The sequence below is a fragment of the Cyrtonyx montezumae genome, unplaced genomic scaffold (genome assembly GCF_038088225.1).
Source record: "Cyrtonyx montezumae isolate F1298 unplaced genomic scaffold, pur_monq_1.0 scaffold_0, whole genome shotgun sequence".
In the NCBI taxonomy this organism is placed as follows: domain Eukaryota; kingdom Metazoa; phylum Chordata; class Aves; order Galliformes; family Odontophoridae; genus Cyrtonyx; species Cyrtonyx montezumae.
The window spans coordinates 19895803-19923366 of record NW_027071824.1 but is presented as its reverse complement, the minus strand read 5'-3'; the positions used below and the strand labels follow the sequence as shown (position 1 = coordinate 19923366).

Sequence of the window (27564 nt, the reverse complement as noted above, 5' to 3'; positions counted from 1 at the left end):
TGAAAGGAATCCTGGAGGAATAATAACAATTCAAACAATTATACCATTATTTTGGCAGAAAGAAAGTTTAAGAACTCATAAGATATGTTGTTGGCTGAAGAACATGAAGGAACTCAACACTCAGTTAAATAATTAAAAAAATAAAAAGGAAGGAGGGGAGGGTGCAGGATAGCAGGATAGAGGACAGAGGAGAGAAACCTTAACTTCCCCTCCCAAATAAATCCTTGAGGAATAACTGCTTGAGCTGCATGGCTTCTGTGGCCTGTGAATGCTTCAGAGGTATACTAAAAATTATCATTTTAAGCTGCTTGTTTTCAGTTTTAAGTCACTTAAAATAAAATTACTGCACCCATTCCCCTACAATAATCAAACCAAGAAAAAAAAATCAAAAGCATTTCTGATAAAAATTTGTATCACATATTAAAAGATTTTATAATTCTGTAAAACAATTAAAACACAAGTTTTTAAAAATTCTTTTGCACAGCTGAACTCGGTGCAGGTTTAAGATAAAAAAATCTGTAAATGAAATAGTCATAACAAATGCTGAATATAAAATACATTCTAAAGTATTTTACAGAATGGCTGAATTTCAAGCAAAGGACTGAGAACAAAGGATGTTAATGACAAGCAGCCACATAGAGAACACAGAGCAATAAGTTTAAATCAGACTATTTTGGTTTGTGTAGCCCTTTATTAGCAACTAAAATAGAAGATATCTGTTGTACATCACGGGTAGTAACTGACTATACTGGAGTTTTATTATGTTCTAATACAGGATCATTTATAAATGCGTTGTTTTCCTTTTTTTCTTTTATTAAAAAGCTTCCACTCCTTTTTTGTTTCCATTTACAACTTGCAAAACTATTCTGAAAGCTGAGTACATGTGCACAGGTCTGCAAAGAGTGCAAATTTAGGATATGGTAAATGCTTTACATGTCATATTTGTAAGGACTGTCTGCCACCCATACCTTCACAGCTATTATCTTTCCTAAGAATCACAAGATGTTTTTATACCACTTTTCCTTCCATTGTCCTAAACAAGAAAGCATTTTTAAATGAGTTGAAACTAAGGAAGGACTACACCTACTAGAAAAGAAGAAAGTTCTATTAGTTTGAGGTTTCAGTATACCCAAAGACCAGGGACTGTATCTTTGTAAGGGCTAGGCTGGGACCCCGTATACAGAGTGTGTGCAGGTGCCATCCCTGAGCATTCAGCAGTTCAGTGAACCATAAGTGCTCCAGCTGCGTAACTCACTGAGCTGTCTTGCCAGTTTCGACACTGGCTTGACTGAGCATAATTCAAAAATGAAAAGCTCATATTCATTCCATTCTTCTGGAGCTCATTGATAGCCTGGAGGAAAAAAAAAAAAGAAAAAAAAATCAGATCTCAGTTCTTTCCCCAGCCCCTGGAGGGCTCTTGCACACTCTTGCCCCCCCAGTGCACTACATACATACATTCACACAGCTCTATAAAGCAATACCAAACAACCTATCAAAATAGATCCTTTGGAAACTACTTTGAGTTCTATGAGGAATTTATACAGAAACAGACAAAAAAAATTAACACTTTTTAGACAGCATTTTTCCTGTTAAAGAAAAAGAACGTACCAGAAATACATTAGGTGTGGCAAGCAGCAAAAGCATACTAACAGAGTTTAGCTCAGAATCACTGTAAAACTCATCACTATTTGAGGCTGAGTTAGATATCTACACAGTTATGCCATAATACTGGATTCTGATACGTGCATCCCTGGTATTGATACTGCTCGTACAAATTTCTATAGACCACACTTTAAAAGACTCCTCTAGATGTTCTCTATAGGGGATATTTCCAAGGAATTAGATTTTCCCTTGTAAAAAGGTTAACGTGCCTCATTTTAGACTTCAATTGCATTGAAAATACAGTGAAATTCACCCAAGCATTATGATAAATCTGCAGCACTCCATCAGTAAAGCAGCTATGAGCTAATTTAAACAACTAAGTCAAGGCAGGTTTATGCCTGCGTTGCATCAAAGCAAAAAACTTTTAAGTATGAAATACTGGTTAAGCTGAACTCTAATTGCCATAAATTTATGAGTTAAGAGTGTACAGCAGTCATTCTTACATAAGTACTCTTGTGTTGTATTTGCAAAAACAATGTCACACACCACAAGGCATTCACAGTTACTAGCTCATAGCAATACTGAAAGAAATCTATACATAAAGTGCATTTGTAAGTACTGATTCAGAAGAATAAGTACATACTTCGCCACAGAGAGGGACTTTATTTTTAAGTGCCAAGAGAAAGCGAATGACTATTCTACTGAAATTCAAAAGGATCATGGTACCTCATCTCCCTCAGGCAATTGAAAACCTCAGCCTTTGTAAGAATGTTTATCCACGAGCAAGACAATGAAATTAGAGACCAAATTGAGAACACTTGGAAAAACAAATTAATTCAAGACTTGCCATTTTAGAGCTAAGGAATTCTCCAGCAATATTACATTTAAAGCAAATGTAAGCATGTTGCTAAATGTTATGTTTTTCAACAGATCAGAAATTACTTACATTTAATAATACGCCAATAGGATGTCTTCCACATATTGTATTATGGTATTTCTTCAAGTAATTGCTAAAAGATACAGGATCTAGCTGCTCTATAATGTTCATACCCTGAAAAAGAATTGATAGCAATGATTATTTTTCACATTCGTAAGCAGGTGTCTATGTAATCACCTACTTATGAACATAGAGCACATGAGGAGTAGAAATCCTCTACTTTCTATCAAGAGCACCTCAGCATGTGAGGGTCTAGCTTGCAGTCTTCTTGTTGTCATCCCTTAAATCATAAAGGCAGGAACTCTTTTGAATCTGTCAACGAGCCAAAGATCTGTGATACTATCCTTATAGACATCAATGAAGCTCATGTTAAAAGTGCTCCTCTCACAGATAAGGTGAGCTGACTCCCACCTCCAAAGATCCCTGCTTTCATAGGATTTTGTACTGCAATAAGCAGACATGGTTACTAAAAAAGTGAAACAGGAATAAGTTTCTCCTCTTCTCTCTGATAACAGCCTTCCAGAAAGAACACTTTCCTGGAATTTCTGGATATCAAAAAGCTCTAGACAAATTATACTTATGCAAATCAAGCACACAGCAAGACTAATGTTTCCTAGACACATCAAGCACACCAACAAGGCAGTTGATCTGAGCACAGGAGGGCCATCCCCTCAGAGCACAAAAATCAGACCCAGAATATCTCCAAAGCACTGGCAAACGGCCACACCACAGAACTTTAAGAGGCAGAAGATCACGCTCCCATATTCCATAAGGCCATCACATCATCAGTATATTCTTTTCTCTCTACCAACAAGACCCATGATAACATGGGGTCTACTATGAAAGCAAACACTTGCAAGGAAAACAAAACCTCCTATGTATGCAAACATTTACATTCTTAAAGGCAAAAGGATTCTTGCAACTACGTATACAGCCTACTCCTTTCCTACCCCCCAAACAGCAAATCATATATGATGAAAGTAGTTCAAAGCAGGTCTAACACCACTGATGTCTGGGTTTCATCATGGTTTTGTTATTTTGGCTATATCAGAGTCCATCCTCTGCTGTTTTTCCTCCCTCTGAAGATGATTAATTCTGTTCACCAGGCAAATGAGTCCCATACACTTACTAATCAGTAAGAAGCATAGCTGTGCCTCTTAATTGTAGCTGATGAAGCAGGAAGGTTTTCCTCAGAGACAAGAAGGAATACATACACTTTGCATGCGAATAATGCAAATTTTACATTAGAAAGCTACATTAGAAAGGGAGATCAGAGACAATTTCTCTAAAGATTCCTTCTGTTTCTGCAGTTGCCCTACCCGATTCCCCTGATTTTGGGAAGCATAAGTGATAAAAGCAGAAATCATGATGCAAGAAGCAGTCTGTCTGAAGTCTCCACCTCAGGAGTGAAACCTCTTGAACACTCTGCAAGGACGCTGGCTGATCTGGCAGATACCCTGATTATTCAGACTGGATCACAGCCTAGAACGGAGGAGCTGGAGGTTCCCAGAAGCATCAGGAGAGAATTAGAAAACAGCAACCATAACCACCACCTCTGTGTAATTTTAATTAAAAACAGACATAAGATGATTTCATAAAAAGATAAACTTTACAGAAAAATAAAACCAAACTATACTGACTAACAGCTGTCAAGAGCTCAGTTCTAGTGTCACAGAGAGGGTGTTCAGACTCCTGGATGGTAATTGCAGCTGTTATCCACACTCAAGATCTACAGAACCAAAATGAATGCCAAAAACAAAGGCAGCTCCTCTCTTAAGTAGCAGCGATTACAGATACCATTGCATTTCTAAGTAAGAAGCATGTACTCAAATTGTGCATTTATTTACTGGTAAGCCGTTAGCACAGATAGCAGAACCAGATACTAAACAGATCAAAAGAACGTATTTCATCCATTGATGAACTAGTTCATGACTTTGTAAAAAAAATAAGAATGGCTGCTGACTTGAGAGGCTCATTCTATAGCAAAAAAATCACTAGAACATATTGTGCAGGGGAATTTGAGCATTTGTCTCAAGTGAATGAATGAGGAACTATAAGAATGCTTCATAAGCTTACTTCCATGCACAAATCAGCTCTGAATGCACTTAGAGCTAAACAGTTAATCCGAGCAAATATTATCAGAGCTCCATGCACTATGGAGTTGATACAATCCACTGGAGACTGGCAGTAACAACTACCCTATCAGCATTCAGCTGCACTGAACATTCCAAAGTTTCAAATTTAAAAACTGGCAGAACCAAGCTTGGTTCTTCATCTAAAATGGCTTTGAGAAACAAAAGAAATACTTCTGTCACATGGTATTTTGTTTGTTCTAAAAGGAATTATGAGGCTAGTCAGAAACTTTCAGCATTCAGAATAACTCTGTTCTAAATCTTGCTCAGCTGAATTAAAATACATGACAAAATGTAAATTACCACAGTTTTACAGTTCGTTTCAAAGAAATTACAGCATGTATCAGTTAACCAGACACAATAAATGGCATCTACAATAACCTTGCACAGTTAACTTTGTAAAGTGATCCCTATAGGACCAAATACCTACCATCTTACAAAACAAAGAAACAAATCCAAAAAAACACATCCAATCTGCATGCTTATTTTATACTATAAACCAGACAAAGAAATGTTACTCCACAACATCCTTCTCTCCAAATTGGAAAGATACAGATTTGATGGGTGGCACAGGATGCCATCCAGAGGGACCTAGACAGGCTGAGCAGTGGGACCAGGTGAACCTCACGAGGTTCAACAAATCCAAGTGTAAGGTCTTACACCTGGGTTAAAGCAGCAGCCACTACCAACACAAGATGGGAGAAATCAAAGAATTGAGTGCTGCCAAGAAAGACCTGAGGGTCTTTGGATGAGAAGCTGGACATGAGCCAGCAATGTGCCCTTGCAGCCCTTAAGCCAACCATTTCCTGGACTGCATCAAAAGAAATATGGCAAGCAGATTGAGGGAGGTGATCCTGCCCATCTACTCCACGCTGGTGATGCCTCATGAAGTACTGCATCCAGATATGGAGTCCTCAGTACAGGAGAGACATAGATCTGTTGGAGTGCATCCAGAGAAGGGCCACAAAAATAATCCAAAGGACGGAACGCCTCTTCTACAGGGACCAGCTGAGAGAACTGGGCTTCTTCAGCCTGGAGAAGAGAAAGCTCTGACGTGAACTGATATCTATCAATATCTAAAAAGGGAGCTACAGAATAGAAGGGGACAGATTCTTTAGCAAGATCTGTGGTGACATAAGGGGAAATTGGTTTCAAACTCGGTGAGGGTAGATTTAGGTTAGATATAAGGAAAGTCTTCTACAGTGGGGGTGGTGAGGCACTGGAACAGGCTGCCCGGAGGTGTGGTGGATGCACTGTCTGGAGACTTTCAAGGCAAGGCTGGATTAGGACCTGGGCTATCTGATGTAAGCTGTGGGTGTTCCTATCCATTGCAGGGGAGTTGGACTAGAGGGCTTTTAAAGGTCCCTTTCAATTTGAAGGATTCTAAGACTTTTTGACAAGTTAAAGTAATCAGTAACCACTTCTGCACTAAGGGAAGTAAAAACAAATTTAGTTTCAGCACTAGTCAGTCCAACTCTCCTTGGTATGTTGGAGTCATTCAAACTAGGAGATAAACAAGCCACAGGAAAATGAATGGCTGGGCACAGCAGAGACTGAATAGGTGAGCAGCCAAGCAGAAAGGTATGGCCTTGCATTATACCCAAGCTAAAAAGTCTTCTCAGGCTGGAGCTTTCTGGAAGGCACTAACACATTGGAGTGGTATGGCAAAAACCACCTCAAAAGCCAGCCATGCAGTGCACTGCTCTTCCACAAAGCCAGCTGGCTGTTTCTGCACAGCCCTCCTTGACATACCATCACTTTTCATTATTCAAAATTCAGACAATCCTCCTACTGACTCAAGTGAGGTATAAGGTTTCACAAATAGATACAAAATGAGCAATCTGGCAGAGAAGGTAGGAGTTCATAGTCTGAATTTTCTGGCCAGCCATAATCAAAGAATAATTACTCTTCAATGATGCATTGCAGATAGTCTTCTGCTCTTACTTAAGAAGCTGGCAGGTATCAGGTTACAATACACAAAGACAGTATTGTACATCAGATGCTTAATTACAACTCTCCAATTGAGGCTTCTTCCCTAAGGTACCTCTGTTAACAAGGAGGGTATGGTACCCCCCCCTTTCAGTGACCACTCTGCAAGGCAACAGAATGATCATATTAAGAGTTGCTGTGGAGAAACAGATGTTTGACCAGCAATATTTACAACTCTATCTCTTGTACTCCAGTCTCATGTCTTTAACAGAAACACAATAAATGAAATTTCTCACAGACATTAACAGGTTGGGAGATCTCTAATGCCCAGAATGTTTAGGGTTGTTTATATGCTAGTTAAGAAAAAACACACATATACCTAAGGTCAAGTCTAACTAAGAGATCACAGTCCTTCCATAAAGGTATTTCTTCAGTAAAGTCATTTCATTGCAACACAAAATACGTTCCTGCTTACAAAGCACTCAGTCTGCTGCTTTGTCAGTTACTAAACAGTTGTATTGGATGAGCAATCACAGAGGGTGACACCTCTCCTGGTTTTAGAACAGTTTTGTTTCTATCTTTGTTATTTTCCCTGTGGACAGGCCCAGCAGTTATAACAAAGTCTCTTCAGCATCCCAAATGACATTAAAAATTCAACACTTAAGAAAAACAAAAAAAAAAAAAGTAACTGAGTGAGGTATATAAAATTGAATAAACTCATACAAAAAAAAAAAGCTGGAAGAACACAACAGGCAAATCTTTGTAGCATTGTCCTTAACATCCTATTACTTGAAAGAAATTTCCTAAAATTGCTAAACATTGCTCTGTATTGAGCTTGAACATTGAGTATGATCATGGAACTGTGTTCACATACACGTGATATGTACCAACAGGCAAAGAAGTACACTGCCACAAAGCACGGTTAGTTTTCCAGTTAAAATTAAGACAGAGTCAGTACTTTTACAGTCAATACACTGTGTGCAGTAGACATCAATTTCACTAGTGCTACAAAAACATCATTTCTTTTTGGCTGAATAACTACAAAAATAAACAGCCCAAAGCAGCACATTCACCAAAAGTAATTAAATGCCAAAGCCCAGTCTTCACAGAAATAAGCAAGAGGGAACTAATATTTAATGTTTAAGTGCTAATACACTTCAAACTACTCTCCTACAAAAATATGCAGAGCTGCAAGTTCTGGGACTCTACATAGAGACACCACTCAACTGACAGTAGGAATTAGTAAAAATGGCACTGAGTGAAGGGATTTACTGCTTCTACTCCAGCAACAACTGGTGAAAAACAAAGACAACAGTTGAAGGAAACCGAAGACATCAACATGGATACACAAAGAAAAGAACTCCAGAGCTCTCTCCAACATATTTGTTCTTTTACTCATTTCTGACAAGTGAAAAAAAGATAAATGCTCCCTAAATAACAACAGCTGACTCTTCCAACAGATTTACAAAGTCACAGAAATGATCCAATATTTTCAGCTGAATTTTGAAGCTGTGTTTCCAGGAGAATTACTTCTATTCTGCAAATTAAATATTGTTCCGAAGGTTAGCACACTATTTTTTCATCCTACTTAAAAGGAAATCATTGGCTCATGTGATTGCAAAGAAAATACAACAAAATTGGCATCGTGATCTCATGTATTTCACATAGCTTCCACTCATATGCCAAACCTAGAACATAGCATGGTCTAGCATTTTTCCCAGTCAACTGCTACAGAGTAGGAGAGAGGTAAAAGACTGCTTTCCCAATAAGTAGGGACTTCTGTTTTCCTAAAGAGCACAATCCCCTTCAGCCTTTCCTCTTTAAAATGTATGACACTGAAACCACAACACAATCACAAAAACCATTTAAATATGCAGTTATCATAGCTAACAACTCTGAAGGACCACAATATTTAATAGTTTTTACTGTTTCTCATATGCATAAGAAAGCACATGGACAAGAATTCACTGGGGGAATTCTAGGTAGGTAAACATGCATTTATTCTCATAAATTATGCTTATTAGATTACATCCACAATGTATCGTGCACACTCAGTAAAACAGAAGATATTAGTAAAAAGCCACGACTAAGTTCTTTCTCTGGTAAACAAAGGAGAAGTATACATTCAATAAAACAGCCAGTCTGTAATACTTCGTTAGAGAAGTTTCCAATGTGTTCAAAGTAATGTAAAGTACAGGAGAAACTTGTTAGTTAGTTCCACCAAATCTGAAAACTTACCATTTTATCTAGGTGCTCAATGGATCTATAAATTTCTCCTTGGGATTCATCATAGTAACTGTAACGGAACCTCTGACCTTGAAACAAAAATCATGTATAAAATAAAAAAGGGAAAATTTGTAGCTAAAACACTCCCTAGTACTTAATTAATTGAAACTGTAACATCTGTAAGTAGTACTCTTCATTTGCTTTACACCTTTCAGCTCTACTGAGAAAATTTTAGGGCTACCACAGAAGCAGCCCAGAAGCCAAGTGAAAAAAATAAAATAAAACCAAGTAAAGCTGCCCTTCCCTTAAAAAAAAAACAAAACCAAACACCTGTTCTGTAGAACTGAGACTGCAGTATCACTTATTTATTGCCAGTTAATCCCTTGGACTCCATTTCTATTAAGTTTACATGTAAAGTAACATTTCTTTTTGCTATTCCTCTTTAGACAAAAGGTCAAGCCTGGGGTCAAGCTACTGCTTGCATGATAATATCCACTGTAAGAGAAGTTAAAAAAAAGTTCATCATGATAACTCAATTCAGTTCTAGATGGCTCACTGGCCACAGCTGAACACAGGTCACTCTTAAACAGCTCCATCTATTCCACAGTTGAAAGATGAGTAAAACAAGAACTCTGTTACATAAGGTGACCAAAGCAAAGATGTCCACGAATAAAAAGGAAGAAGGTCTGTTGTGTAACATAAAACATCTTTGTGAAGCAGTCCCCTTTTCCAGCTATTGTCACAGTAAAAGGAAAGCGAAGCATTAAAGCAGAATGACAGATGTCAAGGCTTCTGGAATCTATCTAGTTTTGACACCATGAACTGGGATAACTCTGCTGAGTTGGCATAAACACTCCATTTGCTATCTTACCCAGCAATAAAATATACAAAACTTATTTCCCAAGGGATGTTGCCACGTCCAGTGAATTGTTAACTAGTTAGCTTTGTAATACCCTTTGAGATGTTTAAGAGTAAAAAGAAAAAGGGCAAGAAACTTCAGACATTTCATCACAAGTGAAAAGATGTTTACAAATCAATATTCCTTTACCACTTCTTTGCTACACTGAAAAACATTATCATTTTAATTGTTTTTATCTATTGCTCCTAATTAAACTTTTGCTTTACAAACATGTTTACATTTCAAATATACATTTAACCAAGAGTTCAAATGTCAAAATGTGTTCAATGAAATATCTTTTTTTTAAGTAAACAAAATATCAATCATACTGCTGTCATGAAGAGATGTGAAACTTACCCCAATGGCAAAAGTCAGAAGAAACCACAAAGAGGTTACTAGGATCAGCTAGGTATTTACTGAAGAGTTTTCCAAATTCCTGCTCTTTTGCCTCACTCAGTGCTCCGACCAACACAGGAATAATAGTAAACTCATCCTTATGGCTTATAAGTAAAAGAAAAAAGGCTGTAATTTAACTGACATCTTAAGATGTTTTAGGAATTGCTAACACTTCGTAGAACGTTTTGAAAGGATGCTATCAAACTATAGTTCATATAAGACCATACTACAAACTTCTTAAAGCTTGAAACCACTTCAGTTTCAGAAAACAAACCCCTCCCCAAAACAGCATTTTTGCTGCAAAATGAAAACACAAGGCAAGCAAAAAGACAAAGTGAAACCAACCAACAAAAAGAAAACCCGTGTACAGATACTGCCCAAATGTAGACTTTTTCCAAGGTATACAAAAACACTCAAGACAGTACCCAGATGTACTCTAGGAGAAATTTTAAAATGCCGTGGAAGTAAAACAAATCAAGAAAAAACACTTTTTTTCTTCCATAGCACTCATTAGAAATAGTGGTTGTAAACAGACAACCAATTTCAAATTTTAATTTTCCAATTATATTTAAAAGTCCCATGGAAAACACCCATTAGTATTTGAGGTTCTTTTAGAGGTACCTTTCAAAAAGGAAAGAAAAAACATCTGCTATTCAGAAAGGGTCCCGTAAGAACATCTAATAAACTCTATTAATAAAGTCATAAATCTACTAACTCTTTTAGAACAGGTATTCCAATTTTAATATTTACATATTTGTTCCACTCAATTCTTATTGCAGCAACTAATACTTCTCACTGACCTCTCCTCTCCAAGGTTTTAATTGAGGAACGGGGAACTACAGTAGGAAAATCCCTAAAAAGGATGTTATTTTTTCCTTCCATGCCTTAAATTTCTCAACTGCATTCTAATGCACATCATGCACATCCTTGTACCAGAAGTAATTAGCCCTAGTACCTTTCCATGGCTTTAGCAGTATAAGGCAAATGCATTTCAATACTGTGTTCATCTTCATCTGTCTGTAAAGACATACGTTCAAACATTCCGGTCTTCCACAGTTCTCCATAAACTGAAATGAATCAAAAATTTATATCACTCTTCCCTCCACACAAACAATCAAGCAAAATATAGTGCACCATTATTAGAAATAAGCCCCATAAATCAAAATTACTTGTCTCCAAGAGCTGCCAACGCAAACCACTTGATTTCTACATAAATGTAAGATTAAAATTACGTTCAAGTCACACTATTTAATTTACAGAATAAAGGCATGTTAAATCAGTCACCTTGTTAGCATAGAGATTAGAACATCAGAAAATATGCATGCATTTGTCTAGTCTATTTTCTCTACTCTTATTTTCCCAAACTACACCATCCTATTTTTTTTAAAGTTGACCAGCTGAGTCATTGTTGGATGTATTACTATTTAATATAGTTTAATATTAACTGAACTATGAGGTCTAAAGACAGAAAAATCTGATTAAGTAATCCACATCTGTAAGTTATCTTTCATTCTCTTAAGAGAAATGGGTGGTACGCAAACAGAGTGATCTCTGCATCTGAAAACACCACAAGATGGGTAATCTGATGTATGGCTCTCTGCCTCATTGTCCATTACATAAATGTATTCCACAAAACCTGAAATACTTGGCACTAAGGAAATTTTTGTAGGCACCATGCAGGAAGCCTGAACTAGCTTGGCTAATCAGCGATAATGAGATAGTGACATAAATTTGGCTAATTAGCTCTCTCCTGATAAAAATAACTGTATAGTTTAGATTTACTTTGAAACACATATGATTCAGAATATTACAGCCATCTTCACTTCATCTTCAAACCTAGTAACAAAGATCAGTCTTTCATGGACTGATGCTAAGTTTTGTAGATAGTGCACCAATTTAGGAAAAGACACGTGCAATAGAGCATCCAAATAAAGGTAGCTTTTGTTCCTTTATAAGAAATACACTTTAACCAACTGAAGTATGGTGGTTCTTTGCAGATAGAATACTTCAGAGAATGCTGAAACAAGCATATGGAGGGGCTACTAAAATAATGTAACACTTGTTAATTTTCTGATTGCTTTTTAAGATTTGTCAAGAGGCACAAACTCACACTGGTAAAAATTATTATTTAAATAAAGACTGAGAAATCTTCACATGTAGAAGCAAAAGACAAAGATCTTAATATATTACTGCCTGCAACCACCAGGATCTTCAGTAAGCTAGCTTTCATTGAAGTAAGAAGTTTTACATTGGTATGTCACAGAAAAGCAATGACGTGCCCAACACCATAAGGGTCCTCAGCACTGCACTGCTGCAGTTAATTCTAAAACCCCAGCACTCGACAGCAAGTAAGCTTTACTGCACACTTACTCTTTTGGTCAATTCGGAGATCATACAGAGGTGTTCTATAAATGTCCACACTGGAAAGTGCACATCGGGAAAGGGGCACGTGATGGGAAGGCCCAAGAATGAAAATTTTTCGGCTACAACGATCAACAAAAAAGCCCAGAATTTAGACAAAAGCAATTGTACAGAGACTTAGTTTAGACTGACAAGTTTAATAAAAATGCTGACATAGAAGTGATACTTTCAGCAGTTACCTGGTGGTTAATAGCAGCATTTTATTCTATTGCACATCACACCACGGATCAATCCCTGATCCAGGCTTAGCTCAGTAAATCAGAAACAATCATAAGATCAGTGCAATAACACTTCATGTAACTTTAAACCTCTTAAACAGATTATATACAAGCACTAATCACCTAGCAATTGACTGGACTCATCTGAAGGCAGAATTATACATTACAATATACATTATACCTTTGGTCCAAAAATCTAACTCAACCTTCAGTTATACACTGTCAACAATTATGGGTATGTACCCTTAAATGAGGATTATAGCACTGAATAGGGGATAAATCTGTTTGACAGTTTACTTGACCAACCTTTCTTCAAGTTTTACCAAATTCCACTTTAAGCTACTCTCAAATGGTGTATCTGTCCAGCTGTTGCATCAAAAACAGGGATATGGATCTACGCACTCATAGCTTCAGCTGATATTGTCATCTTTCACCCATCATCACGATATTATCTCATGAAGTCATCAGTTCCTGGCTCTTGCTTAGCTGTTAGGAGCTCTTCTGACAAAGAACTTTAGAAAAATCTACAGGAAATTCAGCTTTTCAGAATCAGGATCATATGATGTTTCTGCACTGAACTAAAGCAGCAGAAATGAAAAGATTTTCATTTATTTTTTCTTGCACACAGAATAAAAGCAAAGCTAAAATACTATAGCTCTTTACAGAGCTCATAAAAACAAAAAATCCAAATGAGCAATACTTCAGTTGAAAGATTAATTACACTCTAGTGAATTCTAGACATCCCATGTAATAAAACAGCAAGTGATCCAGAAAGTTCAATTAACTCACTGTGTCACTGAACCTGGGGAATGCAACTTGATTCAGAAGTTTTAGAGAAACCTGTTCTCTGGCACACTGTAAGTTATCTTTACTTTGTTTACAACTGTTTAGAGTGTGTGCTAACATCATCTTTGGGAGTACTGTGTTTATTTCATAAGCAACTGATAGACAGAGACAGTTTTTAGACTGGCACTGCAAGATGCATACAGTGAGTAATTACTGGAGATGTTTCAGAATTTGTATTGAAGAAATGTTGCAGTCAAAATAGGTAAGAATTGTATTTCTTTCTAGAAATAAATATTAGAATAAAATCTCTCTACATTTTTAGATGCAGGCACAGACTACAGTAGGATTTCTTCTTGTTTCTTCTTTTTTTTTTTTAATTTTGTAGTGCTATTTTTAAGCCTGTGCCAGCACAAGCTCATTTAAAACTACTACAACAAGCAACTTTAACTGACTTTAAATATGATATGCACACAATGGTTACTTTTTCTCCACAGCAGAAGAGAATCCTGGTAGCATTCAGCCCATAATCCTGCACTGAAAAACCAATGCAGAATTGTGAGCAAATACTTCAGTATACTTAAAAGTAAACAAAACCTCCCACAAAAGTAAAATAGAAACAAAGATACTCTGTGACCAGTAAGATACAAGATAGCTCAGGCTCTTAGAAAAGCAATGAAACATCAAGCAGTAAAGCAGATTTCTCATTATTATTTGTTAAAAGAACACCTTTAACCCCTCCCAAGTAGAAATGTAACTACCAATAGATCTCAAAATCTTTGAAAATATTGGTTTACATGTTCTTCCTCAACAATACCACTTTTGTTTTCAAGACTGAAACAATTAGAGCACTATGAGATATAAGATGTAGGAAATAGATATATAAAAGAAAACAAAAATAATTGCTTAGACTTCATCTTAAGATTTCTAAAGAAAATACTTAATACTTACGTGATATTAGGATCTACTTGTTTGTAAGCATGGGCTGCACAAGATCCACAATAGGTATATCCTGCATGTCTGTAAATCAAGTTAAACAGCATTAACTATGTTAAACATTTTGTACAATACATATAATATTTACACTGCTATTAAATATTACTATTTTTATCCCCTAAAAACAGGGAGAATAATCCCCAACCATCTCACGGAACAGCTGGAGAGCACTGTTCCAGTACTGAATGCATGCATGACATTTGTAAAAGAGCCAGCTGTAAACATTAAGTAGGCCTCCTTAATCAAAGCACTTTTCATTATTCATAAAAGATAAAGTCCACTATACAACTGTGTATATCAGAAGCTATTAGTAATGCTGAGCATGTTATTTCCACATGTAATGGTTGCACTATGTTAGAGGAAGCTCTCCTAACCACATAAGTAACTGAACATGGAGGACAGTAGTAAGAGTCAGCAAAAGCAAACTATGTGTTACAACAGCAAAGAGAATAAAAATATTCCATCAGTGATGAACACCACTTCAGCAACAGTATAAATGGGCACAAGGAAGGGAGTGGAATCGGCATGATGCATATACACAGATGATATCTGGAGCAAGTTATCCTCAAAATTATCCCCAGTTTTTACTTCAAAAGGGTACACTGCTGCACACTAGGTGGATAAAAGGGAGACTGAAACTTAGTGAAACAGCAAGGTCAACAGAGCCTTCAAAAGGTTTCCTCTGATGCAAGTTCTTTTGTCCTTCACAAAAATGTTATTAGCCATGTCCTACTTTACAGGGGTCAAAACAAAGGCATAGATGAATAAAACAATTCAGCTAGACCACAGAAGTATCTCCAGCAGTTCTGTAAAAAGAATCCAGGTTATTTAAGCTGCAGCTGGAAGGCCCTTCTCCAGGTATTCCTGCAAGAAAAGACCACACCACACTTGGGACTATTTCTCCCATGGATTCAATATTATTATGGAATACTTCTAACATTATGCTAACACTATGTTACAACAGGAAACACAGGAAGTTAATTAAGGTGTATTTTCTAGTATTTCCTTCCTACTCACAACAAATTATATATAAAGAAAGGTGTTGATTATTCCATACACACACACATCTCCACCACTGTCATTAAATTTAGTTCTACCTACTTTGATGACACTTGTTTCTCCTGTAGACCAAAACAAGACAAAACAAGAACAAAAGCAAACCATTTTAGATTGCTGGAAAATGTTTCAATACAGTTTTTAGCTTTGCAGAATTGTTTTCTACTGATGACTTTAAAATATATATACAGATAGCTTTCAATGTCATAACTGCACTGAACAAGTAGCCATCTTAGGCTACCACTCTACCTCTTATCTTATTGGATCACAAGGGAAAGATTATTTCTTCGATTCACCTGCAAAAGGAAACTGATCATACACCAACATTATCGTAGATTTATGCTGCTTCCACTTCATTTTCTAAATATTATTTATAAACAACATTGCAGTCCTCTCAGCTAGTCAAGCCCTACCCAGTTCCCAAAAATCACTCAGAATAAGTATGTGTATATAATATTTAATTTGCTAAACAACAAAAACAGATTTCAAACTTACGGTGCAATAATGGCTCTAGCAGGTCTCTTTGTGGACTGTACTTGAGAAAGCCAGCCTTCTAGTTGTGCATTCAGCTGGGGTCCTATAATGACAAAAAAAATATCTAGAACACTTCCATTATAAACTTAAACATTTAAAGTAACCTTAAACTTCAAGGCCTGTGTCTCAGTCTTGAAAAAGACTAGAAAAAGAAAGTGTAAACTTTTCAGACACATTGGTTTTGGAGTTCACTCTACAGGAGTTTCAAACTCCCACACCTTGAAGTTCATTTATTCTACATCCACGTGCTGTCTGGATAGACGCACATCACTAGAAAGCATGGCTACTGATCTCAAATGAGAGCCCAGTAGATTATTCATTATTGCAGGAATCATATTCCCAGAACTCAGAAGACAACATATGCCAAGAGAGACTGATATGGAAAGATGGTACACCCTACAAACTGAGATGATGATGGCCAATGGCAATATTTAGTCCTTTAAATCCATTCCAACAAGCAAGATGGAATACAAAGCATGACAAAGAATGCTGTAAGCTGGAAAAACTGTAAATAGACAGAAGATAACTAAAAAACAATGCTAATATTAATTCCACAACAGCTTCCTATCAATAAACATGTACTACAAGTACATATACTTCTCGACATTAACCTAACTAATATTTCACAATCATGTTCCACTGACCAGATCTCAAGCTGACAGCTCTCTCAAGAGCTGCCTACAGCTAAACAAAATGTTGCCAAGATGTCAGCTTTTGTAGAAGGGGATGGTGGGGGTGAAGGACTTCCTCTGTGGCTGTAAAGACTTCCATCTTCTTGCAGGTAGAAGCTGAACACTTACTGCAACACCTTTCCTCTCCAGGGCCTCAGATGCAGCCTACATCTTTCATGTGCCATGCTGTAATACAGTAACTTTATAAAACAGTATCTGTCCAAAATACCCGCATAACTTTGTTCTACTGATTCTGTTGTACACTTTAAAAATTAAAAAAAACCCAAACTTTTTAGTTCTCTCAAAACATGTACAGGAACTTCCTAAAAAATAAACTTCCTAAATAAAAATAAAAAAGCAAGCTCTTTAGGAAAGAACTCCTTCAAACATCTGCTAACCAGAGACTTAAACAACCCATGAATCAGCCTCATCTTTGCCCTTCTCCCCCAGAAGAGCCCAGTGGCAGTGCAACAGTAAAAATGCCACGAGCTTTCAGGCAGCCGAGACAGACCTGGACTCATCCCCACCTACGATATGCGTTTGTCCTTCCTCTGTTCCTTCTCCAGCAGCTATTTTTGATTAAGAAGGCAGTTAAGGCGATTTATCTTTCATTAAGACAAATCAGGTAACTCACTGAACAGTTTAAAGACAAGGTGCAGGATTTCTGGTAATTTTCTCACATTCCATATGATTGTTTAAAGAAGTCCAAAACTTCTACTCTTACAGTGCAGGAGAAGTAAGGTATCCAGTTTGCTTAGTCTGCCAGTACAGACTTTTCTCCTACAGGCAATAAAATCACTAACAAGTCTGTGCAGCCCAAAGGATGCAACTTCTGTCAGTGTTTACCCAAGGACCAAGTAACAAATTTGCTTTTTAGACTTACTTCTCCCCCTTTAATGCAACTACATGGTGACTTTTGAATCATTAACTTGGACCTAATGCAAGCTTCCACATCAACTAATACATGTTCTAATTCAAACTAATTTTGAAAATAAATATAAGTAATCAAATCCTTTTCCAAAGGAATCACACAAACAAAAACATAAAACAAACAAAAAAAAAAACCCCACACATATCCATCCAACCTTTTAACTAAAATCAAACCTAAATAAACCCCAGTACCCCAAGAGAACTCATGTTACCCATGGGATTACAGCCTACCTGCAGCTTCCTGTTCTTACAAATATTTAAGGGGATGTTCTAGCATGGTCATTTCCTTGTTACAAAGTTACCCAGGGACGGAAAGCAACTGGTAGCATCAACTTAAAACGTTCAGAGAGGTTTTTCTTCCGATTTATCAAACATGACAGCACTTAAGGCTAAAGTCAAAATATTTGAATTGAATATATACAATATAAATAAACACACATTATCACACTAGGTATGCTTTGCCATATGGGACGATATTACAGGAGATGAATAGTGCTGTAAGTTTTGTACATATGCAAGATAAAATAAAGCTCTTGCAAACAGTCCCCAAATAAGCAACACAGTCAGCTCCTCAGCTGAAAGTGCTGCCTGTCTAACCTTGTGTTGTAGTGATGGGAAGGAAGAGAGGTTCCTGCCTCTTGGGCAGCAGGTGGAAAGCCCAGCCTGGGAAAGCTGGCAGACACTGCAACTGCTTTTTTAAGGGCTCAGAAAGCCTGCTGGATGCTACTTCTATGAACAGTCAGCATGCTTTAGCATTGATACTGTAAGATGAGACCTTCCCTCGACTAAAGAAAGATAAGGCAAAAAACTACAAGCTTCATTGAAACACGTAATATTAAGACAGGATTTCAATCCTACAAAATAAGGTATAACTATAAGTAATATCCATAGATATGTAACTAAAGAATGTTGACATTTCACATCCTGTTTTGCTTAGTAAACGGGCAGAAATGTTGCCAAATTAAGAATAATTGTGAGTACAGACCAAGACTCCAGCAGACAGCTACAGGCACAGTTGGTTCAAGTTTCCTGCCTAGAAGCTGAACTTACTTTTACAATCAACATCATTCAATGCAGTGAGTGTCACCCCATGAATCATACGCTCAGCACTCACAACCTTTGGTTCATCACCCCCATTTATGCTTGTCACAGAGCAGGCTTTGTACGTTGCACCAAAGCAACACATGTTCCACACACCATTGTTGGACGAGACTGAAGTGCTCATACACCGCATGTCAGCACATGGATACATCGGAAACTTGCTCTGGACACAGGAGCCAACACTACCAGTGCAAAACCTCTTTTCAAGATGGTGGTCTGAAGTCTCATTCACAGTGAGTGCCGCTTCTATTGGCAGAGCATAATGCTCAATCAAAATTCTGAGCAGCTCACAGGACAGCTGCCTGATCTCTCAGTTGCACATACATAGTACCTGCAGCAGTACAAGTAGCAGTGGAGCACAGTAACACTGTCCATAACACATTCCATGCTTTCTTTTCAGAACATGGCCAATTACTGGATATTTACTATGTGGAAACACACGCTGTTCCCAGCTTTTACACTTCTACTTTCAGCCTTTGTCTACCATGCCACGTGCTGTTCTACAGGAACCAAACCTCTTCTTCACCACACCTTACTCCTTAGATCTTTTCATTACCTTTACCCTTCTAAGCCTACAGAGCTTAGAAGCACTTCTAATAAATTCTATAGCAGAGTTAAGTCTCTAGTTTTGTGCCCAGTTAGAAAAAACGAGGTCAGTAACAGTGAAACCTTGAGGGCTACCACAAATCAGTTTCATGACACACTGGGGGGAACTCCTACCCCCACAGCTTTGGAAGGGAGTCAAAACCAATCCAACTGTCAGGCAAATTTCAGATTGAAGTGCAACAGAGGGCTAACTAGCTTCTCAGTTACAACTGCAGAAATAGAGCAGTTGTTTTAGAGAATACAGGTCTCACTTGAAAAAAAAAGAAAAAAATCTTTGTTTCAAACAGCAAAGGCCAAATTCTTGAATAAAGAACAAGCTTTGTACAGACAAAGACTGGAATTTGCCAGGAATAGGAAATGGTTTTCAGAGGCTTGTGTTGATGAGCGCATTCTCTGCTGCTGTGAAATAGACGTTTCCAATACTGAATACTGATGAAATACTGAAATCAGCCTAAGAGCAAGACAGAAATTTACACACAAATTACAGGACTGCAAAAGAAAACATTAAGATACAAATGAGGATTATGCTTACAATACATAAATACCTAATTTACACACTGCAAGATGAACATAAAACAGCAGGTAATGCTTGAATGAGGGAAAATAAAACTGAAGCCCTAACACTGGAATCTGCTTTGGTGGCGGTTCCCACTAGCACATTCCAGCTTTTCTGTACTCTACCTGTTCTAATTTGCTTCATGGAAAGCTATTGGGAAATAAATAATCAAACACTGTCTCCATCCATTATGAACATCAGCCAACATGCACCTACTTAACTTTATGAAATCCTTCCCAACTAGGCCCTTCAGAGACCAAACAAATGACCTTCTGTTTTGCAGCTCCAACAAAGTGATTTAGCCTCTAACGCGAAACACTTAGGTGCTAAATGTAATCAGAATTTGTGGACGCATTCACAAGGTGATACTTGCAGGACTGTTTTAGAAGCACACCAAACATAAAGCTCTTTTTCAATTTTATTTGTACCATGAAAGTTGAAGCTTTACTTTCTTTACTCGGAGTATCTTGATTTCAAGCTAGAAACAATAGCCAGGGAAGTGTATTTAAAATTACTTCAGTATGCTTTTCACCACACAGTGTTGAATAGTACAGTCTGTACGTTAATGCTGTAGTACATGCTTAAGTTGTAAGAGATCCAGCAACAACACATCCACTTTCCCTGTAAAATTTCTAAGACAGAAAGAAGATCAAACGGAGAAAAAGATGACATTATTTAACAGTATTTAACGCTGCAAAGCAAATAATGAATTTTCAAGATAGAACAATTAGTTGTTCACAGATTTCAAGATAAAAACGGTTGTGCTTGACTATATCTGGAATACTCCAGATAATGTCACAAAAGAAAGATTTAATGACCAGTAATTAATTATACTGCAGACATTAGTGAAAAGAACTGTGTACGGTAGCATCAGGTCACTACTTCCTCTCATTTTACTGTCCCTCATGTTTTACTTTTCTTTCTCTCCCAAATCCACTGCACTTGTTCCAGACCATGCAGAAACAATATGCTGATGTTTATACGCACTACTTCTGCATTATATTTATGAATGAGCCTTGGTGAGTTACTTCAAATAACAAGAGCATGCCAGGCTTCCTTGCATATCAGAGTGATGGACTTCCAAAAAACTTGGATGAAACAGCAAGCAACTTCCTCAGCCCCCCTCCCATATCTGTATTCATGTCCAACAGCTCACAAGGCCGCACTTGTGTTCTTCTATGAACTTCCAGCCCCTTCTACCACCTCAGAGACTCAGGCCCAGCACAGCACCAAGCAACAGCTCTGTGCTGAGTGAAGGCAGGATGCCATAGCTCCAGAAGTCAATGGGAGATGCTCAAATAGACATGTCTGTCCCCAAAATGCAGGCAGCAGGCCTGGCAAAGATACGACACGCATTCAGGAAGACAGAGGCTGAGCAGAAATGGCTGTAACTGATGTACGCACCTTTTCTGATATTTATGAGAACACCAGACAACCATAAGGTTCAACTCCCCACTCAAAAATCTTTATGGAGATAGACCATTTACTTGGCTCATCACACACAACAGCTCAGAAGTGCAACAGCCTTAGAAGTCAATGCAGTATTTGCATTGCATCAAAGCATATGGAAACTAAGGTCAAAGGATTTGGTACAGGCTACCAGTAGCCACACTCTGATCACAAGGCTTAGTCACAGAGAACAGAAATTAACCATACCTAACACAATGACAAACTTGTTCTACAGAACAAATTTCAACTCACGCAGTATTGTCATTCACACAGTCAATTTGATTTTGCTCATGTGATTTGGAACAACTTACTCAAGTCCTTCGTGTTTTGTTTATATCAGCATGTCACTGACTGGAGAAAGGTTGAGACAAGAAGACTTATCACACACGCTATTAAAGAAGTGCTACAGCATTCGATCAGCACTTCAGGAGCTAGGCAAGGCAGGCTAGCCGCCAGCAAATGAAGTGTGTTAAGTACCTTGTGTGACATCTCACCTGTAATGGCATGCTACACAAAGTGAGGAGAAAAGATAAGTGGATATACAAAGAATAATATTTATTCTCATTTAAGGCATGCATGGATCAATGCCCCACAGAACTGGCCAGGTTGGGTGGGGCCCAGTGCGCCCTCATCTAGTACCTGATCTAGTGGCTGACAACCCTGCCTCTGGCAGGGGGGTTGGAACCTGCTAATCCTTTAGGTCCTTTCCAACCCAAGCCATTCTACAACTCCATCTAGGAATGCATCTGTCCTGCATTTCAAGCCATGGAAAAATTATGCCACTTTTGTTTTATGTTGTCCCTAATCTTCTCTATTCCCCTGCTGCTCAAAATCAATTTCTCAAGAGATCTGAATGCAAGGCGATTGAATTAACCCAGCGGGATTTTCTTCCAAAAATAAATCATTGTACTATTTTTTCATCACAGAATGATAATACTTCAGAAATTATATATCTCTCTCTGCGAGAGCAGTGCCACAGGTTCATCGTTTTGTCTACATTAGTATGCCTTTATCTCATTCTTGCAAGCAGTTTTAGCAGCCACCATACATCAGGTTGCCAGGCCAGAGAAGCGATGGCATGTCATACACTATTTTAGACTTTTAATGAACCTCCCCCCCCCAAAAAAAAAACAACAAAACAACAGACATCAGATCATGGTCTGCAAATGGAAAAAAAATAAATAGGTTACTTACACCAACAGTCTAACAGCAATGGTCATAACAGTACATTTCTGCAGCTTACCTGCAGAGTTTCCCTATTTCAGTGCTGCTGCTAAGTAGGAGAAACACTGATTCTAACTGTCTCACCAAGCAGATCTCGTTAGACAAAGGCTCCACAAGCCCACATCTAAAGTCCATTGACATGCTACACAGGACTGACATGGAATGAGCATGAACTTCCCCCACATCAAAAGTTCTAGAAGACACGTGAAGTTCTATCATAACTATCATCACCTAGAACTCAACTGGAGAAATTTATTAATTATTAAGGAACTTGCTTTTTAGGTTATCTTCTACAATAGCACAGTAAGAACAAAGAACACTCCGGAAGTCAAATGCTACCACCACCATAAAGCACACCCCAGCTTCATCAGTGAGTAGAAGTTGCAGTGCTTTCTGCCTGCAACATTACCCTCCCTCTCCTAACAACAAAGGTGTTTACTTACAGCTAGATATGACATACTAATGTGTAGGCACGCCTAGATGTGCATAAACACGCAGCCAGTCTCAACAGCTCTGAAAAGTTTATTAGCATCACACAATTAGGTGATGTACTCTCACTGAGATGTAGTGCATGTTTATGTTTTCCAAGGCAGAACAGACAAGCAATGTATATTCCATAGCTGGAGAACACAAAGGGGAATTAGGGTTTATTTTCAGCAGAAGCAATTGCTGCCCTGCAAAATGACTGGTCTCTAAAGAGAATGAACAGAATTTCTTGTAAACCCTTTTAAGGTCATCATTTCAAGGCTATCCTTTGGCCACAATGTTGTTTTCCATTTCAGATCTATTCTTCATCCTCTTCTCCCTCAGCTTCCAGGGTCCTCTCTTCAGCTAACTTAATCCTTTCCTTCCCAGATCAGACATCTACAGTCTGATCTCACAAATTTTTTGACATGTCCTTCAAGAACCATGTTTTCTATTGCCCTTTTGGACAGAAGGAGGATACTAATATTCATCTTAACTACAGAGTGGGATGGGGGCTTCCAGATAAGCATGCTTGCTCTGCACAAGGGAGCTCAGCTCCAGAGCAATAAAACAGTCCTCAAGAAATGAGAAGCTTAAATGTTAACCAGTTGAATATAGCCCAGCTAATTGCTTCTGGGCCTGGATGGTAAGCACAAAGAGTGTAGGTAGGAGGACTTGACAAGACAATCCCTGCAGAATCACAGGAATGCAAAGAACTATCGCAATTTGAAGTCTAATTATGCACATATCCTCTCAGTCCTCATCTGTTTCCTGCTCGCTTTTTATAGACCCTCTAAGTGGAATTCAAAAATGCATCCCCAGACAGCAAACCACGGGTAGTTCCCATCCTGCTTCATCACTTACCCTAAGTAATCAGGACATGACAGCTCTACAGAAAGGGACATGAATAAAGTCCCTTCACTTAAGAAAATTCCCTCGCAGGTTAAAAAGAAAAAAAAAAAATCACCCAAAATTTGCAGTCTATGCAACATTAACCACCAACCCCAAAGGCACACATGAGCAGCTACAATTAACTTGTCAGATGTACCATCAGCACAACCAGTTACAACAGGACTCCCTTTAATATCCTTGTTTTGTTGTTTTCCTGCAAGGAGGTGCCTGGGCAGCCACCCCACCCCACCCCACCCCAGTCATAAATAGCCACAGGCAGGCCAAGGGTTTCTGGTTGTCCCACTGCAGTCAAGTCCTACTGGCCAAACTGGTCACACACACACCTATGGAGATGCAGTCTCACAGAACTACCTGCTGAATTAGCATAGGAGAGAGAAAAAAATAAAAGCCAAACAGTACCTGTGCCTTACAAATTACTTATGAGGCAACAGTAGATCTTGTTTCATTTGCAACCCAGTACAAAGTCAGATCAAACAAACTACAAAATGTATGCAAGATCCTTTAGCAATTCCACATGGCAAAGCAATTTTCTGCCATATTTGTTAATAAACGAAACAACAAGTAGCACAAAGATACGTGATAGTGTTGTCACCCAATCCTAACATTCTGATGTCCTCACGCACATTTAAAAATACCTTTGACACAGTCTTGTTTGCTTGCTATAGAGGAACTACCTTTCTCTCCAAAGAACTGGAAAACTAACTGCAAGCTGTCTGCTCCAGATGCAGGCTTGAGGCCCGTTTTGCAATGGACGCAGCCCTTATGCCTCGAATATGAGGCTCAGAAGGAAGGCAGTCGTTCTCTATTGTTGTCTGGAAGCACACAGCCACAGCCGACAGCCCCGCTCCTTATCTCGCAGCCTGCATCTTCCGGTATCACCTCCCCCGTGTATTTCTTTACTTCCTTTTCAGTTTTTTTTTGCCTCATACCTTATTCATTACTTTCTGAAGGAGAGAGGAAACTGCCTCGTTACAGCCAGGAGTATTTTTTATAACGGAGTATCCTTTATAGATGCCAGTTCGGATTCTGAACAGATAGAGGGCTTTGACTGCACCCCTCCCCGTGTTCTCTACAAGAACCTCTGCCTCACCCTCACTTCTGCAACGGTCTTTACCCCCAAGGCCAGTAGCTGACTGTTCCCTGCATATCACTTCAGTAACAGCTGTGGACACACACGCAGGAATTCCCACACAGCTCCAAAACCCAGCAGAGGGTATCGCCACGCACACGTGCGTAAAAACAGAGCCATTCATGGGGGGTCCGGCCTCCCGCTGGGAGGGTGGAGAGCTCCCCCCCTGCCAACACATCACCTCCCTTCTGTTTTTATCGTACAAATTTCACTTTTTAAAAAGCGACGGAGCCCACTCTGTACAAGCGCCGGCACAGAAGGAGCCTCGGAGGAGCAGCCACAAGTTGGGCCGCAGGAAGAGAACGAAGCCTCCCCTCTAACACCCGACCCAGCACCGACCCCCACAGCACAGGCTCCGCGCTCCCTAAGCCCCAAGAGGGAACCCCTGAGGCACACGGCTCCCGCGCCGGCCCCGGGAGGGTCACACGGCGCCGCGGTGACACGGCCGGAGGGGGCCACAGACACGTCGCCGGCCCCAGGCCCCGAAAGGCCGCGGCCCCCCACCCGCCACGTGCCGGCCGCGCCGTCGGGGCGGGGCTCGCCTCTCTCCCCAGCCCCAGCCCCGGCGCAAAGTGCTGATTCAGCCCCCGCCCCCGCCCCCGCCCCGGGCCGCGGCGCCGCTACCTGAGGCAGTGTACCAGCTGCCGGCGTGGCTGGCCTCCCGGCAGAGCACTCGGTTGGACATCTTGGTGCCGGAGCCGCCTATGGTGTTCGGGGGAGCCGGTGGGGGACGGGCCCGGCCGCGGCGGCGGCGCTGCTCCCCCTCCTCCCCCGGCGCGGCCCGGGCCCGGCGGGCGGAGGCGGCGCTGCCGGCGGCGCCTCCGGGAGGGCGGGCGGGCGGCGAACGGGAGGGGGGCGGCCGGCGGCGGCGGCGCGGGCCGGGGCCGCGGTACCGCGTTCGGCCGCAGGCGCTCGCCCCGCGGGGGGCGCCGGGGGGGGAGGCGGGGACGAAGCTCGAGGCAGCCGCCGCCAACTCCGCGCCGGCGGGTGGGGGACGCGGAGAGAAGGGAGACGCGGCCGCGACTGGGTTTGGCCCGGCTCGGCTGCCGTGGTCTAAGGGCCGCGCGGGCGCCGCTCCCCCATTGGGCACGAAAGCAAAAGCCTCGCCGCCATTGGGCGCCCAGCCCGGCCGCGCCCGCCCCCTGCTTTGACAAGCCCGGAATGGAGCGGCGGCGGCGGCGGCGCCGTCGGGGAGAGGGAGGAAGGGGGCGGAGCACGGAGCGAGAGCTCCGCGCGCATTGGCCGGCCGCGTTGCCGTGGTTGCCGCTTCTGCCGGCGCTGATTGGCGGGGCCGTGTCTCCGTGGTGGAAGGGAAGATTACGAGCGCGGGTCAGATGAGGGGAGGCCGCGCCGGGGCGGTGTTGGGGAGGGGGGGACGAGCGGCGTCAGCGGGGAGATACGGCCCCCACGCCCCGTCCGGGCTACGCGCGGCGCCCGCTGCCGTCGGGGACGCGCGTCACTGCGCGCTCTGTGTCCCGGCCCCGCGGCCCCGACGTGCGCCCGACGGCGGCGCGCTCCCGTTCCTCGAGGTGCCCGGTGCCGGGAGCTTCGGCTCTGGCTTCTGCTCTCCGTGACGGTCGGATCGTTGCGCTGCCGCTTTGTTCTGCTCTTAGCGAGGGTGTCCCAGGCTCCGCGCTGCTCCTGCCCACGGTGCCCCGGGTTCTCAGTCAGTATTCTGCTGCAGACAGCCTTCAAGGGACGTCAGTTCCCAACGGCAGCGGTTGCGGGCTGACGGAGCGGAGTTCTCCGGGCTTCTCTTAACCGCTGCCGTCCGCACACGCGCAGCTTTGCCGCTGTGGCACGCAGCGCAGGTGCGGGGAGTGCTCCTGTGTACAAGTCTCTAATTCTTCTCAGCTTAGTCTTTCCCCACCCCTTTAATTTTTCATTTGCGTGCTGAACGGACTGCTGCCATGGAGATGCCTAATGGCTAATAAAGCGAATTGGAGAAAAGTGTGGCCACTATGAAAGGGGGAAGGGATGAGGCCCTTTTTGCCACTGCCGTTCGAGATAAAACCAGGAGAGAGGGAAGGGCCGCAGCCGTTCAGATACCAAGGTACACTGACGTGTTGTGAGGTAGAAAATGTATGGGACGGCCCAGGGGATGGATCCTCCCTCTCCCCCTCTGTGCCATTTTATTCTTTGAAAAATCTTGCAGCCAAAGCTATAAACGCATGTGAAACGCAGGACTTCTGTTGCTTTTTTTTGATCAGCCAAACAAAGGAAACACGGGGATAAAGGCACAGCTCCACGTGCGTCCTGAGGATCAAAAAGGCCAAGTGCTTCATGCCATCTCCATGAGTGGGGATCTTCCTCTGCCCCCCTGACACCAGCCTTGCCGTGGTGAAGGCCTTACCTGAGGCCTGTGGTGAAAACAATGTTTGTCAGGGGCTGTC

General features: G+C 40.8%; 1 protein-coding gene across 1 annotated transcript; it reads right to left on the bottom strand.

Annotated features, from left to right (window-relative positions):
* Window positions 1–671: 671 nt before the first annotated feature.
* On the bottom strand, window positions 672–26010 carry MEMO1 (mediator of cell motility 1). Its single transcript, XM_065729539.1, has 9 exons — window positions 25796–26010; window positions 16090–16171; window positions 14494–14562; window positions 12491–12603; window positions 11076–11187; window positions 10082–10224; window positions 8839–8915; window positions 2549–2653; window positions 672–1351 (listed from the first exon to the last, which is right to left on the bottom strand). Exons 1-9 carry the CDS (start codon window positions 25854–25856, stop codon window positions 1220–1222), a joined length of 894 nt encoding a protein of 297 aa, XP_065585611.1. The 5' UTR covers window positions 25857–26010; the 3' UTR covers window positions 672–1219.
* Window positions 26011–27564: the final 1554 nt, after the last annotated feature.

What these genes read in the sequence shown, in the direction of transcription:
- MEMO1 (XM_065729539.1), bottom strand. Translation starts at nt 25,856, where the DNA reads ATGTCCAACCGAGTGCTCTGCCGGGAGGCCAGCCACGCCGGCAGCTGG. An exon ending in CAAGTAGATCCTAATATCAC is followed by an intron (nt 12,604 to 14,493) that starts GTAAGTATTAAG and finishes TGATCGTTGTAG; the next exon opens with CCGAAAAATTTTCATTCTTG. An exon ending in TTCTGACTTTTGCCATTGGG is followed by an intron (nt 8,916 to 10,081) that starts GTAAGTTTCACA and finishes TTTTGTTTCAAG; the next exon opens with GTCAGAGGTTCCGTTACAGT.